Consider the following 16501-nt stretch of genomic DNA (forward strand, 5'->3'; position numbering starts at 1 on the left):
AACAAGTCTTTTGTAGACTTTCTGCTGCCCAGGCTTTTATTTAGAGAGGCAGAGAGGGAGGGTGTATCGCATTGTACTTTGTACACCACCCCTTTCTTTGTTCTGTAGGCAGCATTCCCAGAGTTTTTCTTGCTACTCTTGGAGAATTTTTTCTACTTCTCTTCCCAGCGTTTTCCCCACATGGGCAGGGTCTGCTTTTTTCAAAATATCTGTCCCCTGCTTTCTTGTCTAACAAAAGTGGCCAAGTAGTTAGATCTGTTATAAAGCTATTTCTATGGTCTAAACCTGTTGTTGTTGTTGTTCAGTCGTTAAGTTGTGTCCGACTCTTTGTCGCCCCATGAACCATATCGCTCCAGGCCTTCCTGTCCTTCACTGCCTCCCTGAGTTTGCTCAGTTTCATACTCATTGCTTCAGTGATGCTATCTAACCATCTCATCCTCTGCCGTCCTCTTCTCCTTTTGCCTTCAATCTTTCCCAGCATCAGGGTCTTTTCCAAAGAGTCCTCTCTAAACCTAGGTTCCTTCAAATCCTGTATCAGCCTGCCTGTTCCACCTGACTGACAGCTGGCATGCTAAAAACAAAGCAATATCCCCCACCATTTTTATAATTTGCAATTAAGCTTCTGGGCCTGATATGGGTTTACAGTATATCATTCTTAGAAAATAAAAATGGTGGGTGACTGAAGAAAGAATAGGTGGTGGGAAATATGTTGGAAGTCTTGGAAAGGATGGAAAGAAGCATACTAACTAGACTGCCTTCAATAGGTGCTTTGTGATTGGCCACATCTGCCATAGCAGTTACTGTATTTTCTAATAGTGCCTGTGGTTAGTTCTCAAAATTCTAAACATATTTGGATCCCAAAAGTTGGGGTTCCCTTGTTTCAACTTCCCTTGAAATTTTCTTACATTCCTCCCCAAATACTCTTTTTCTGTTTTTTAATCAATCTCAGTAACAATAATAAAGAACTCTAGAATTTCATGCTTGATACAACCTTTTACTTATCTTTAACTTTGCTCTGAAATAGTATAAAAACAGCATGTGGCCTGCAGGCAGGTTCACAAATAATCTACCCAAATTCACTACTTCCATAAATATCCACATGTGCATGCTTGCTGTCTGACAGCTGACATAATCCTTGGTTTAGGATATAATGTAGTTGCAACTAGTTGAACTGTGTGAGTTAAGATCAGGCTATAATACATTTATGTTTGGGAATTTTAATTACAAATATATGTACCAATAGAATATATGTAGCTCAGGGTTGAACTGTGGAGTCCTTGGTGCTCTCTGAGCTTGGTTGTTTATTTGCAGATGTTTCATTAGCTAACTAGGCAACATCATCAGGGCTAGTGAGTGTGGGGTTTGCTCCCTGTTTATATACAGTAGCTTGCACTACCTGTGTTGGTGGGGGTGTGGTTTTCTCCTTGGTAGTTCCTTGATTAGGGTATTGTTTTCTGCTTGATTATTTGTCTGGGGTTAATCCCTGCTTATCTGGGTGTAAGCTGCTGGCGAGGATATGATTTGGTTTTTTTTGTTTCTTTCTTAGCTTTCTTATTGTCTCTTTTGAATGTAGTGTAAATATGGTTTTTCTCTATGTGTCTATTGATGGCTGATGTGTCTGGGGGCCAAACTTCCAGGAATCCCCTAGTGTTTTTGGATTTAGGTTGGTCTAAGATGCTTACAGTTTCCCAGTTGAAACTATGGTTGAATCTGTCCATGTGTTGTGAGATTAAGGAGTTTTCATCTTGTCCTCTGACTGCTAGTTGGTGTTCATAGATGTGCTCTGCTAGTCTTTTGTCTGTCTGATCTACATAGTGGCTGATGCAGTCCTTACACTGTATGTTGTAGGTGACTCCTGTTTTTTCTTCTTGGGCTACTGGGTCTTTTGATTTACTTAAGACATTTTGGAGGGCTTTAGTTGGTTTGTGTGCTATGGTGATACCATGTAGTTATAACAGTCTCTTGATTGTTTCTGAGATGTTTCTGATGTATGGCAGTATTATCCTTTTCATAGCTTGTGCTTGTTGTGCTGTAGTGGGTTGAATGGTCAGGCACTTTTTAATAAAGTTGCGTGGGTATCCATTTTGTTGGAAGATGTTGTATAAGCAATTTGTTTCCTTTTTCTGGGTTGCTGCACTGCATTTTGCAGGAAACAAAAAGACCAGAACACATTCTTGCCAGCAGCTTACACTCAGATAAGCATGAATTAACACCAGACAAACTATCAAGCAGAAAACAAAATTCTAATCAGGGAACTACCAAGGAGACAAACAATCAAGCAGAAAACAATACCCTAATCAAGGAACTACCCAGGAGAAAACCACACCCCCACCAACATGCAAGCTACTGTATATAAACAGAGAGAAAACCCCACACTCACTACCCCTGATGATGTCACCTAGTTGTGTAATGAAACATCTGCAATCAAACAACCAAGCTCAGAGAGCACCAAGGAATTTACAAATATATGTATATATTTTTACTCTTTGCATCTGCTCAAAATACAAAGATCTGGAATGTTGACTTTGACTTTAGTTATGCATGCAATTTTGAAAGAAATTCAACAATACCATGTGAGCCAACCACTCTTTAAAAATTAGGATTGTATAAAAGTCCTCCATCCTGTTGATGAAACTGAAAAAGACTTGAGAAGCAAAAGGTGGATAGAACTGATATGAGAAATTCAATGGCAGTAGCAGCAAATCTAGACCCTTTAGGGGAGGCAAAGTAATCTCTTTTGATTTCTTCAGCTTATATGGCTAATTTTGTAAAGAAAAAAAAGTCTGCTTTATTTTTCCCTTGTAGTATCTTCATCCAACAGAGGAATCATAAACTGCAACTCCGCTTCTGTCCTCCCATGTGGATTGCACTTGGAACTGAAAACGTGCTTACAGGTATCAGTACTGTCTGTCTGACATGCCTAAATTATAGGATGTGAACATAAACAGCAGAATTAACACCAGCATTACTAATGCAACAGTATTTTACAGCTTCAATATTTTCAGTATTTTACATGTTGTTTCTCTTTCTGAGGTGTGGACAAATTATATGAACAGTGTGAAAAAGAAATCCCATGGCACCTAAAAGCCTAGTCCATGTTCTGTGGCAAAAGGTTTTTGTAAAGCAAAGCCTAATTTCTCTTCTGGTCCCTCATCTTTATTCTCACCTGCTGGACAGGTCACTCCCAATGCAGTCTTTTCTGATGCAAATATAGGCAATATGGAATTAGTAATTAACCAATTGCTCCTTGATGCAGGATCATTTGGGGGCTGCTCAGATTTAGGACTTGAGCTCTTCCAGGGGCTAAGGATGAGAGGAATGAAATATAAGGGAGAAACAAAAGAAACCTAAATTGGGAGAGCCAGGGAAAGATGGAGACTAGGCTCGTATCACATCAAGCCTTGGTTTCTGTTAATCATGGAGTGTTGAATATGCAGAAATAGCTGGGTTTACAGCCCACAGGATCATAAACTACTGATGATGATCCTATGTGAACCTCCAGAATATGTCCCAGAAACCCTCTCTACTGGCCATGCTAGCTAAAACTCCAGGCAGCTATAGCTCACCAACTACATCTAAATCAAGTATTTGATTACATATTGGGTATTTGGGCAAAATTTACTAACTGCAGTTGCTGGGTTCATACAACTAAAACAAAACCAAACAAACTACATTGTGGTCTAGCATGATGCATAATTGAGGTATTTTGACTGCTGGCTCTCTCTCTGGCAAATTGCTATGACCTCTAGTAGCATTGAAGCCATGTCTGCCTAACTGAACCTGTGCATTTTAGGCAACCTGTGCATAAAAAACAATTTCAGTTCTAGTGTTCTCCTATCAAAGAAAATCAGTATTTATTTTAAAAATGGTAATACGTTTTAGAGGTAAATTAAAATGAATCTCTGCACCACAAGCATGCCCAAATTCCTATTCCCTGGCTATCAAATGTTTTGAAAGTAGGAAGAATGAGTATTGTAGTGAGACATGTTAGCTAGGGAAATGTTGGTTAGCCAGGTGATAATGTTAGGCTTGCTTACTGCTCCAATGTCATCTCCCATTCCCTACATGGAACTGTTGGGAGAGATGTTTAGATTATCTTGTCTCCCAAACCATGGAACAGAGAAAGCTTTTGAACTCCCAGGGTCAACCAGAAAGATGGAAAAAGAAAGACAGACAGACAGACAGAAAGATAAGGCAGGCAGGCAGGCAGGCAGGACAATTATAATTTATCCTGGGACCTTAACAGCTGGGGAAATGGCCAGATTCATGGCATCCTTCATGCTGAAAACAGATTACTCTTTCTGAAGAATAGAACTAGCAGTAAGGACATTGTTCATAGTCCCCTGCCATGTGTGCTAATAAATAGAGTGCAAACCTAGAACAGAAAAAAATAAAAAAGACTTGTTTGCAAGGGTCACTTACTGCTCCTTCTGCCTCAGCCAGCTGGCACGCCAGAAGGGAAAGCAGCTGTGAAAAGGATGGTCTTTTTCTGGAGTCCAAAGCCCAGCAGGAACACAGTACTAAGTATCTGCAAAAACAACATAAAAGGGTTGGAGGAGGAAAAATACAGAACTATTTCCCCAGCATTTTCTATAGGATAAGACCAACGAGACATACTGTATATACGGCACATATATTGTGGGTATTATACAGAGTTAAAAGAACCTAGGATATGAAGAACATCTATTTCAGACAGGATTAAGATACTGCTTACAAATAACAAGCATCAAAAAGCAGAAAACTGAAAATTAATATTATGCTTTAAATTCTGTAACAAGTACATGTTAGGATCTGCTGTTCTCCAGCTGTTGATGGACTACTATCCCATCACTCCTGGTCATTGGATATGGTGCCTGGGATTAAGTTGGATCTGCGTAGTATCTGGAGAAGCATAGGTTCCCCATTTTTTATCTAAGCGTATCTACAATCTTAAGTATTCCCTCTCTGGTTCAATTGTCTCAGTTGTATACTGCAAATATTTATGTTCTACGTCTATTTCTAAAAACTCTGTCTTAGGCATTTTCATATTGTGCAGATGATGGTTTAAATTCCAAGCAAGCCACTATCTTCACTGGACCCCCTGTCAATTCAGAAGCAATATTGTGGCACAAGTTGTTGTTTTTCAAATGCAATCGCTATACTAAAATCATCCTTTAACAAATGTAGCATAATGTGTATATTTGGATTCTAGTACAATCAAGAGCCACACACCAATGCAAAATATTGCAATTGTGGGATAATTTAAAACTCACACATCTTTATTGAATCTGGTTGTGGTACAAGCACAGATTATCATATCACAATAATTGGAGAAATGGGTTGCTTTTCCCTTTTCTGGCTGCTCTTTTTAGACATCCAGCAACTGCAGAAACGCTCATGTAGCTTTGCAGAGATGACCATTTAAAAAGAAAGTAATAATATTGATAGCTGTACAGCCTCTAAAAATACTCCCTGGTTTTCTGCCTGCACAACCTTTCCTTTACTTGAAAAAAAAAAGGGGGGGGGGAAATATTGCAAAACAAGCTCCCTAGCTTTAACACATTTTCACTTGTCAGAGCTACAATAATGGTAGATTGGAATATATTGAATTCAGAAGCATCCAGAAAGTGCAATTGACAAAAAACCCACAAATGTCAGAGAAGTCTTTTGGTTGAAAAATGGAATTTGGAGGAAGAAATAGCATTGGGTATGGTAAACATCAAATGATTTCATTTGATGTTTACCATAAAAATAACTAAATGCTACAGTATCAGAAAAAATGCTAGTATAAATTGACCTTGTTGGTATGATGCTGAGAAGGAAGAAAATCTTTAAAAAAAATCTTGCCTATTTTATCCTTGTTCTTTCTGCCTGGGCTACTGAGGGAGAACTGCAAGCCTACAAAATAGCATTCCTCTTAGACCTAATGCTCAAGAGCCAAGAGGAAGGGTGAGGCAATTGTCCCCCAAGGAGTAAATACAATCAGAGAGTCTCTGTCTTTCTCTGGGCACAGCCTCCTCACCCTGGGGGAAAATGGACATTTCTAGATGACATGCAGATATGCAACTGTCTGTATCTCATTGTCCACTGGCAGTTGAGGCAGCCAAAGGATGGCTTTAGGTGCTCCATTCTAGAAGTGGTGCTTTTGCTCTTATCCTACCTCCAGAGCTGCAATGGGCAATGTAGGGTGCTCATGGAGAAAGTGGCTTGAAATGACATGTTCCACAATGAAACTTGTGGATTCAACTGGTTCTGTTGGTTTCTTGTGGGACCACCACCTTCTATCTGGCCCCTGACCTGTTCTTCCATCCCTCATTCCTCTTCTGGAGTCTTTCCCCCCCTTTTAAATAGGGGAAAGCCATTCAGCTGGTCAACCTACAGAGTGCAAAGCCTTGATTAGCCTCTCACTGACTGAATGTATGTAATTGGAAGCTTAATTGAAGGGTCTTGTCTCTTTTAACACTGCAAGGAATGTCCTTCCTAGTGGTTGTTGCTTCTAGGAGCCCTGGTTTATCACTTCCTCTCCTCATGCCATTTTCTTAGTTTACAGCCCCGGTACTGAACCTCACAGCTCAACTCCTTTCTCAACCTTAAAGTCTTCAGAAGCACTTACCCAGTGGCTGCACAAATCTACTGCTAAATGACAGCCAAAAGATACAGAAGCCTCTTTGTTGCCATCTAGAAGTCACTAAACTCCAGAACGGGAGGGGAGCACAGCAAAGCAACTGTTTGTATGCAGCCTCTGTCTTTCTCATATATAGTTCTACATTATATGTGAACCAGAAATAAATCAGCTCAGCTTTCTAATGTTGAGAATATTGTAGGAACAGAGAGGTCCAGGACTGCAATCAAAGTGATGCATTACCCTTGTGTAGAAGTGCCCTTAGAGAAAAGTTCCCTGCCCCCACAAGAACACCGAACATGGGCCAATCACCTCCATCCCCTTTTATGGCCAACAGATCAGTTTTCTTGGTCTATAGGTCTACTGCACAAGTGTATCTAGCTGTTTCCAAAAGTAGTCCAAGAAAGTCACAGATAACAGACAGCCAAGAGTGTAGTTAGAAGCAAAGGAAATGAGCAGGTGCCACGTATCTCCCTACATTGTGCCCTAGGCAGTCCCACCCTTACCATTTATACCCAGAACGTACATTTCTTCTGTAGCGTAAAATGGACGGTCCATTTTAAATCCACTTTGAATAAGCTTGTAGAATTTCTCATTAACTTGCATTCCGGGGTAAGGATTGACACCTGAAGAAAAAATGTGGCAAAGCAAACAATTAATATTTGAAGCAAGCTTCATTGAAGAAGTTTTCTTAATTTGCATAATCTTGCAGGGTGTCTGCAGGGTGTGGTCAGAAAAGTCAAAATGGTAGCCATGGCAGTCCATGGCTACCATTTTGACTTTTTATGTGTGTTGCATGCCATTTTGCCTTTTTTTTTTTGCCATTTATTTGCCTACTTTTTAATGTGTGTTGTGTGCCATTTTGACTTTTTTGACCATGTCCTGCAGATATTTTGTAACCTGGACAATAAAACAGAGGCCCACAGAGAGCACAGAGATGCTCCAAGTCCTCCTTAGGTATTTAGAAAAGTAATTATTCAATGATATATTAAAAGCAAAAGAAATGGAAAACCAAAAATAGCCTAATAAAGACTTATGGTTGCCAAGAGCTTCTGCAGAACATTCATGACCATAGAATAAAGGATAAAAAGGAATGATTGGGAGGTTTTTCTTTTTTCTTTTAAAAAAAGATGTCTCTACTTAAAAGCATTCTAGAGAGAACACACATCTTGAAGTTGAAAACCAACATGCACACAGCCCTTCTATGCGAATACGGCAATTTATAGAAGAATAAGGAAAGGAAATTTGCCTCCTCCCCTCCCCCCCATTCCCCACTTTGGAACTGTACTAGACAGAAACAACATTATAAGGACATTGTTCCAGGTTGGCTAGATCTCTGAATGAAACATAGTTCTGTTAGATCCCTAACTGGAGAACTAGGGAACATATTCCAGAACCTACCAAGAGAGAATATTTCCCAGAGTAAGATTCCGTAAGACCAGACATCACTTTTAATTGTGTATATCCCTTCAAATAAACTTTCAGGTGGCATCCATTTGACAGGTAAACGAGCCTGGTCAATAGAAAGCATGGAGAAGAGAAAGGTCATTTCTGTGCCAAACTGTTCTTACATAGGGAGAACAACTGCAAAAATCACATTGTTATTGAATAGCTTACGCCCTGAGGTATAATCAGCCCTCTTGTTGGCATTCCTTCAGATGGTAAAAATACTCTTGGTTAGGTGGGCATTTGCACTCTACTATTCCTGTTGCACTACCTTTGGAGGTTGGGATTTCAGATTTTAAATTGGGATTTTATAATGAATTACCTTAAAATGTGAAGTGGTGCCTTGCAGAAGTGACCCAATGCTATTTGCCTCTAAGAGATACTTCCTAACACCGTTTAGCTTTTAAGCTTTCATTGAAGCCAAGTAGCCCTTCCCCTGATTTGTACAGCTCTAATTTCTCCCACTCACCAAAGGAACTATGGGCACAAATAATCTCCCTCAGGACTACATGCCGTGCATCTAATGGAGTGGACTGTGATCCACAAAAACTTGTACAATAATAGTCTTTAAGGTGCCATGAGTATGTGGTTTGGTATAACTCTTTAATGTGTATGTGGTTGGTATAACTCAGGGATGGAGAATCTGTAGACCTCAGAGGTTTCTGTACTGCAACTCCTAACTTCTTTCACTATCAACCATGCTGAGGGTGAACTGCAGCTCAGCCACCACTTCCCTCTCTCTGATGTAACCTTAGCATGACAGAAAACCAGGGTTGCTTCAAACTTGAGTAATTTCTGATTAAAAAAAAAAATTAAACTATTTTGCCTTCTCACTGTGTATATCTGTAGTGAAATACATTTGTGCAGGTGTATAAAGCAGATATGGCAGTCTACAAACAGCATTACAATTTCTGACATGGAACTGCTTTCCATATTAGAAATCTCCTCCAATTTTTAGGTAAGTTCCAGGGAATGAAATAACATGCGCAAGAGAATACCAGATGGTTGGAGATGACAAGAGGAGAGATCTGCAACTCTACTCCCACTGGTTAGTGGGTTAAGGCACCAGGCTAGAAACCAGGAAACTATGAATTCTAGTCCTGCCTTAGGCACGAAGCCAGCTGGGTGACCTTGGGCCAATCACTCTCTCTCAGCCTTAGGAAGGAAGGAAGGAATGGTAAACCAACCACTTCCAAAAATGCTGCCAAGAAAAATGCAGGGACTAGTTCAGGCAGTCACCAGAAATAAATATTACACAAAGGAACAAAGGAACAAAGGAACAAAGGAACAAAGGAACAAAGGAACAAAGGAACAAAGAAAGAAAGAAAGAAAGAAAGAAAGAAAGAAAGAAAGAAAGAAAAAGAAAGAAGAAAGAAGAAAGAAGAAAGAAGAAAGAAGAAAGAAGGAAAGGAAAGGAAAAAAGAAAAAAAGAATAAAAAAAGACCTGTCTAGTCATTTTAATACTTAATGGTGTTCTTGGTTTGTATTACTGTACTGAATTTTAGGATTACTATTAAATAAATAATAGTAAACAGTAAAAATGTGGAGGAGTAAATAGATATAGAAGTGTCATTTTTAGCTGAAACTGTGCAGTGATTATAAGTATTATAATTAGTTATCATAAGCCAGTTTGGTGTAGTGTTAAGGCATCAGGCTAGAAACCAGTCACTCTCTCTCAGCCCCAGGAAGAAGGCAATGGCAAACCACTTCCAAAAAACCTTGCCAAGAAAACTGCAGAGAATTTTTTTTGGATGCAGAGAAAGCTTTTGACAATCTTAATTGGCCTTCCCTGTTTAAAGTTTTAGAAGATATGGATTTTGGTGAGAATTTTATAACATCTGTTAAATTGATATATATATCACAAAAAGCACAAATAATCATCAATGGAGATTAAACGAAACCAGGTGAGATTCAAAGAGGTACAAGACAAAGATGTCTACTATCTCAACTCTTGTTTATCTTGGTCTTGGAAGTTTTAAACAGAGATACAAGACAAGATGAGGGGATAATGGGAGTAAAAATCAAGAAAGAGACATATAAATTGAGAGCTTTTGCAGATGATCTGGTGCTGGTGTTAGAAGACCCTCTGAAAGGGATAGAGATACTAATGAGAAAATTAAAAGAATTTGGTGCACTAGCTGGATTTAAGGTTAACAAACAAAAGACAAAGATGTTAACAAAAAACATGAAGATATGATGCCAAATAGAATTGATGAATAATACAGGTTTTAAGATTGAAAAAAAGGTTGAATATTTGGAAGTTGGGGAAGGTGTTTGCCATATTATCACCCTACCAAATCTGGATTTGGCTATGTAAGATATTAACAGTAATTTCTTTTTTACTTTCAGATCTTTTGCAGAAAACATTGGGAAGCATCTACAATAAACATAAACTTACATTTCCTCTGACGACATAGTTTGAATCATTCACTATATCCCTGGCAAGTCCAAAGTCACATATTTTTGCCATTTTCCCATGGGTGACTAGTATATTCCTGGCTGCAAGATCTCTGTGAACACACTGACAAGAGAGAGAAGTGTTGTATAAAGAACAGAATTTAATTCTCTGATTGCTTTTTTTTAAAAGTCTTTTTTTCCCACTGAAATGATACAACATGCTGAAAGCCATTAAATAAAATGCAATAAGTTTTTTTTTTTAATGAAGTGTCAGAAATAATTGCCTAAATGAAATAGAATATTTTTTACTATGGTGAGTAAATTAAGTTTGATAATAATGTGAGAACTTTAAAAGTATTAATAACACAGACAGCAAAAGATTAAAATGAGACAATACGGACAAAATCTAAAGTGGCTGTGAATACAGACATTTCTTTGAGTGATTTTAGCAATGTTTCTTAAGATGTAAGAAAGGGCAGTTAACAGCTGATAACATCCTGGAATTGTGTTTCAGTATGAACTGCGGGTCTCCCAGAAACCAAGCTGATACATCTTCCTTCCCTCCACTATGCAAGGAAGGGGCAAGTGAGACTGGTGTAGGTAGCACACAGTTTTTCTCCTTTAAACAAACAAACATAGAATGCCTATTGCTTGGAAGTAGGATTTATGCATTCATTTAGCAATTTAAGTACTCTATAAAGCAGTGTTTCTCAATGTCAGCAACTTTAAGATGTGCGGGCATCTTAAATTAATAAATTAATCCACACATCTTAAAGTTGCTGAGGTTGAGAAACACTGCTATAAAGCATACAGTTAATATTACATGCCCATAAAGCATATAATATACAGAAGTGAAACACTATGAATTGTGACTTTAAGCACACTTTTAATCACATTACAAGCCCCTTCCAGTCCAGACTGACAAGAACACTTTCACCCCATGAATATTTCACAGGAAAACCTCTCTCTTCCCACATAACCTCTTTGCACAATTTTAATTTAGATGAAATGCCTCTCAGATAGTGCCATGCAAACATTTTTTGAATTTGAAAATCAAATTGCACACTATTGACGTTATCTAGTTGGGTAATGAAATGTCTGCAAGCAAACAACCAAGCTCAGAGAGCACCAAGGACTCCACATAAAAATCTGTGCCCTGAACAGCAGTAGTATATACATTATATATGTAAGATTGTTCTTTCCCAGAAAAATTCTAATACTAATAACTCTAGTGTTCAACAGGACTGAGCTAGAACTTCTAGCTAGAGATAAAAGGGATTTACATGGTGGGGTATATTTTTCTAATCTTTATTGTTCAGCACTATTTTTCACACAGCAGTCTTACTGATTTTGATTCCAGAAACTCCATTCCTTTGGCAACCTGATATGAGAAGCAGAGGAGGTCTTCAAAAGTCAATATATTGAGGCCATCTTCGACATCCAGTCTCCTGTTCACATATTTCATTTCATCTACAAATGAAAAATGGCGATTGGCTGATTTCTCAAGTGCAAAGATGGACAACTGTGTTTTTAATTTTGCTATATGGCCTCCAGAACCCTCCACTTCCAAGATATCACATTCCTTCCTGTATCTTCACACACTAGCAACTACCATTGCAAATAAAATTCTGGTAGGTAAGCCCATGTGCTAGTGGAGGTTGAAACACGAAGCTTAGAATGTACAGTAGAATAGCATCTGGTCCTGTTCAGAAGCAGGCAGTACTTCTGCAGCAGACGCCAACTTATGATGGCTAAGACTCACAAGACTGTGACATAGTATCTCACTAGAGAGGTGGAGCTGGGATTTTTAGCTTGCTTCCCCCCCCCCACTTTTTTTTATGAGTTGGGATTTTATTTTCACATGAACAGGTACATTATTCCTGGGGGATGGGGATGGGCAGGAGATTGCCTGGTAGTTTGTTGCTGCATTATAATACTTGGAGAGTTGGGAGGAGCACAGAAACAGGGTTCAGTGTTTGCATGTGATTTTTGAACTTCCTGTTCCAGATAAACAACACTCCACTCTATATCTCTGTTAAGATTAATATTGGCCATACTATTCTTCCTATTTTGAAGTTTTTAAGAGAGAACAAAAAGGAAGGAGAAAATCATGAGATGCCAGTGAACTTAAGAAAGAGAAAAGAGGATGCCTCTGGTCCCTGTTCTCTGCTGAGATAAGAATCAGAATCAAAGAATTGATTCTACTGGAAGCGGCCTTTTAGACCACATCTAGCCACCTGCTCAGTGCAGACATCGAAATTAAAGCAGATGGCTGTGCATATTCTACATCGCCTTCAGTTTTCTTCAGTGTAACACTCTTTAGGTACTTGAAAAGTCCTAGCATGTACCAACTCAGTCTTTTCTTTTTGAGACTTCTGGAGGAAGATTGTTCACCCCAACTTTTATCGATTCTATTGCTAAGATTATTTATGAAATGAGCACCCTGTCTCAGTGCCAAACATCTCTCTGCCCAGCTCTAATTTCTACAGTGAATTTTATAACCTCTCACCTTCCTCTGAAAGCAGACCAAGTCCATATATTTTAGAGGTAACATCTAGGTCTTGTTTTGCATGTGAGTGATCCATTTGGCTAACTGGTATGTATGATCCATTTGTTAGTATAATTCCATTTCTGGAAAAAAAAGGTGTGTGTTTTTTAAAAAAAGAATTGTTGTAGCAAATAATACAACAGTAAGGACAAACACGGCTTCATTATGAAATAATACATTTAAATTGAAACTCTGATAATGGATTGTTTTTGTAAATAAACTTCTGGCTGTAACTAATGCTTAATCAAAATGCAACTTGGAATTCATTATTATTCCATTCATTTTAAATAGCCAAATCTTCAAATGAGGATCTGTGACAGTTTCTATCTAACCAGACAATGTACAACAGAATGAAACCAGCCAGTCTCATGTGGCTTTATTGTGACTTCTCTATCGAAATATACTTCTGAAACTATATTAAACTAAGTGGCCTTCATAATTTGGCCCTATGAAGTACAGGGAGTAGGAACTATTGGCGGGAAATCGAAAAGGACATCTGTACTTTTAAATAGTGGCATGGGTGAGAACAAATTGCATGACTGAGAAGCTCACAGAATATTCCCAGGCTTCTCGTAGGCTCCTAGGCAATCAATTGACCAGCTAGATGCCTTGTTTGGATACAAGCAACCCCAGGGTTAAGAATGCCCAGTTTAAGGACGACCCATAGTTAAGAACAGGGCCTATTGTAGCAAAATTTGAATTAAATACACGGTGATTCGAGTGAAATACATAATGGTTCAGTACAATAATACTGTTCCAGCTTACATCCAAATTCAACTTAAGGACAGATCTTGTGAACAGAACTTGTTTTTAAACTGGGGACTACCTGTATAAAACATCAGTACTTAAAATTTAACTTAGTCTGAGTAAAGTGTTATTGAGGGAGATTTTCAGATTATTTCCAGTTTATCATTCTTTTGTTTGCCAGTGCTTATAGTTTTCTTTGTTGTCTGTCTGAATCATATTGTCACCTGTCTGGCCAAATTCTTGCTCCAGCTTATGTCCAAAGGCCTGTCAGCTACTGCATCTTCAATACATCTTTAAAAAGTACATTGATTGTGCTTCATAAAAAAATATTCTGATCTGTTGTATTTAACTATAGGGCAAATGGGTTATATGGGTTTGGAAGTAAGACTCATTGTCACCAGCAATTTTTGATGATGACAATGAATCTTTCAATTTTTCATATTGTTATGTTAAAGCTTTACATCTAAAATAGGAATTACTTGAGATATGAAATGGTGTTACCATGACTGATCAAGCCACACAATGCAAAAATAACAACCCATCTTTGAACTTCCACAGTTTCTTCATCTATGCATAATGTGGATAGTTGTTCCTCCCTTGTTCTTTGCTTGCCACAATTAAACCATGGTTGGTCTTTACCTTGAATTGATCTGTCCTCGAAAATTGTGATAAAAACTAAAATTGTGTTGGCTGAAGACTTCAGTCCATGTTTTGTGAAAGGTGTCTCTTTTGCTTCGTAAGTAGTTCAGGAGGTCCCCATAGCAACAATATTCAAAAATTAAGTAAACTGGTCCTAAAAATACATGTTTAATAAATAAGCAAGCATCTTTTACTTAGTATATTTACTATACATCATGTTGAAAAAGAAAACAGATGTTTGTTGGATATACGAAAAAGGAAATGAAGAATGTTAGAAGCTTTCATTTCAAATCAGATGATTTCCCCATCTCCTATATTTACTCCATGATACTACAAGTCTCTGAATTCCCATTGTAAGTCATGCTAGCTTGGAATTCTAGGAATTGTAGCAAAACTTCTGGGTGACACCAGATTGAAGAAAGATACAATATCCTTACTTGTGGCCCACAACTCTTTTCACTTTGCAAGTAATATTTGAGAAGTTCTGATCCAGTTTAAGAGAATTCTCCATTTATATCTCCAACTTATTTCATATAAGGGACCTCCCCTGAGACCGCTGTTCCTAAAAACATCTACAGCAGATCCTGAAAACACAGCTCTGCAGGATATTCCAGAGAGGTTATTTGTTCACCTGCCATTTAATATGCTATCTGGAGGTATCAAATAGCATAAAAGTTTACAGTATATCTCTGGATTGTGGCAAAACTTTTCAAGCTGATGGGTATCCTTTGAATTTTGAAAGCATGCAATGATGTTCTCTCAAATCACTGTGATGGGGGGACTTCCCCATGAATCGCTTTGTGTGAGATGGGCGGCTATATAAATGCGACATATAAACAAATAAATAAATAAAATGGCTACTATGGTTAATACTGCTCATCAAAAAGGAACACAATTAACAGAAGTCACACTGGTGTGGTTATTCCTTGCCATCCCTTTTACCTATCCAGGATGTTTTCTACCACTGTAGTTTATCTTTCTATTTTCTTTTCCCGGCCAGTTAGTGACAGTTCCAAACAATATACTGGGCTGCTACCATTTTTATTTTCTCAAAATGTTTATGGTGCTTGTGATATCTAGAACCATTCTTGGAAATAAAAGTATGCTAAAGTAGATGGCTATGAATACACAGTTGCTCACAAGTGTCATGCCAAGGACTCAGATATAAGACTTAATACCCTCGCTGCTAGTACATTTCAGAAATACATGTCTTACCTGACTTGGTGCACGCTCCTAGCAGGTTCACAATGTTTTCATGACTTCCAATATGAACCATCATTTTGAGTTCAGACATTAGAGCATCTTTTTCCAAAGAGTCATATTTTTCTGCAAAGGTAACATGATAGATAGCAACTATACAGAATTTTTTAGAAGAAAAGTAAACATACATAGACTGAAACTTTATTAACAGAATTATTAACTAAATCAAATATTCCACTTGAAGCAGGGAATGAGAGTGAACAAGCAAAAGACGGCTGTAGTTTTTACAACAGTGTCTTGTCCCTGATTTAGTACTGTTATGAGATAGTTCACTACTACTCAAAAGTAATGGAAATGTAAAGAAGAATCAGAAAGACTGCATTAGGTACCTACCCACACCCACAATCGTTAGGAAATACCTTTCAGGGAAAGAAGAAAAGAAAGCACTCATCCTAAAATAAAGTGGGAAAAATGTTCCAAAAAGAGGGGGCTGAAGTCAAGCATTCTTCATTTTTTCCCCTTTCATTCTCTCTCTGTCTGTCTGTCTGTCTTAAATATATGCGGTAGAACAGAAATGTTTTCATTGGGATGCACTTAAAAAATTAAAAATCTTAATGTCCCTGATGTCCATGCTGGTGTGGTCACTGACCTTGAGCCAGACATCTTAGAGAGTGAAGTCAAATGGGCCTTAGGAAGCATTGCTAAAAACAAAGCTAGTGGAGATGACAGTATTCCAGCTGAGTTATTTAAAATACTAAAAGATGATGGTGTTAAAGTGCTGCACTCAATATGCCAGCAAGTTTGGAAAACGCAACAGTGGCCACAGGATTGGAAAAGGTCAGTTTATGTTCCAATTCCAAAGAAGGGCAATGCCAAAGAATGCTCAAACTATCGCACAATTGCACTCATTTCACATGCTAGCA

At 38.2% G+C, this 16501-nt stretch overlaps 1 protein-coding gene across 1 annotated transcript in view; it reads right to left on the minus strand.

Annotated features, from left to right (window-relative positions):
• Window positions 1-1466: 1466 nt before the first annotated feature.
• FLT3 (fms related receptor tyrosine kinase 3) overlaps window positions 1467-16501 on the minus strand; it is a 68263-nt gene continuing 53228 nt past the window's right edge. Inside the window, exons 17-25 of the mRNA XM_088140692.1 lie at window positions 15594-15704; window positions 14379-14532; window positions 12954-13075; window positions 11790-11914; window positions 10446-10568; window positions 8003-8114; window positions 7128-7227; window positions 4423-4528; window positions 1467-2920 (exon numbers count right to left, since the gene is read on the minus strand). Of these exons, the coding sequence (XP_087996818.1) occupies window positions 2789-2920; window positions 4423-4528; window positions 7128-7227; window positions 8003-8114; window positions 10446-10568; window positions 11790-11914; window positions 12954-13075; window positions 14379-14532; window positions 15594-15704 (1085 nt within the window). The 3' untranslated portion in view covers window positions 1467-2788. The remainder of the gene's footprint in view (window positions 2921-4422; window positions 4529-7127; window positions 7228-8002; window positions 8115-10445; window positions 10569-11789; window positions 11915-12953; window positions 13076-14378; window positions 14533-15593; window positions 15705-16501) is intronic.

Source organism: Python bivittatus, unplaced genomic scaffold (genome assembly GCF_059951505.1).
Source record: "Python bivittatus isolate LINGU-HERP-01145 unplaced genomic scaffold, Pbiv_v1 ctg000340_np1212, whole genome shotgun sequence".
NCBI classification, from domain to species: Eukaryota; Metazoa; Chordata; class Lepidosauria; order Squamata; family Pythonidae; genus Python; species Python bivittatus.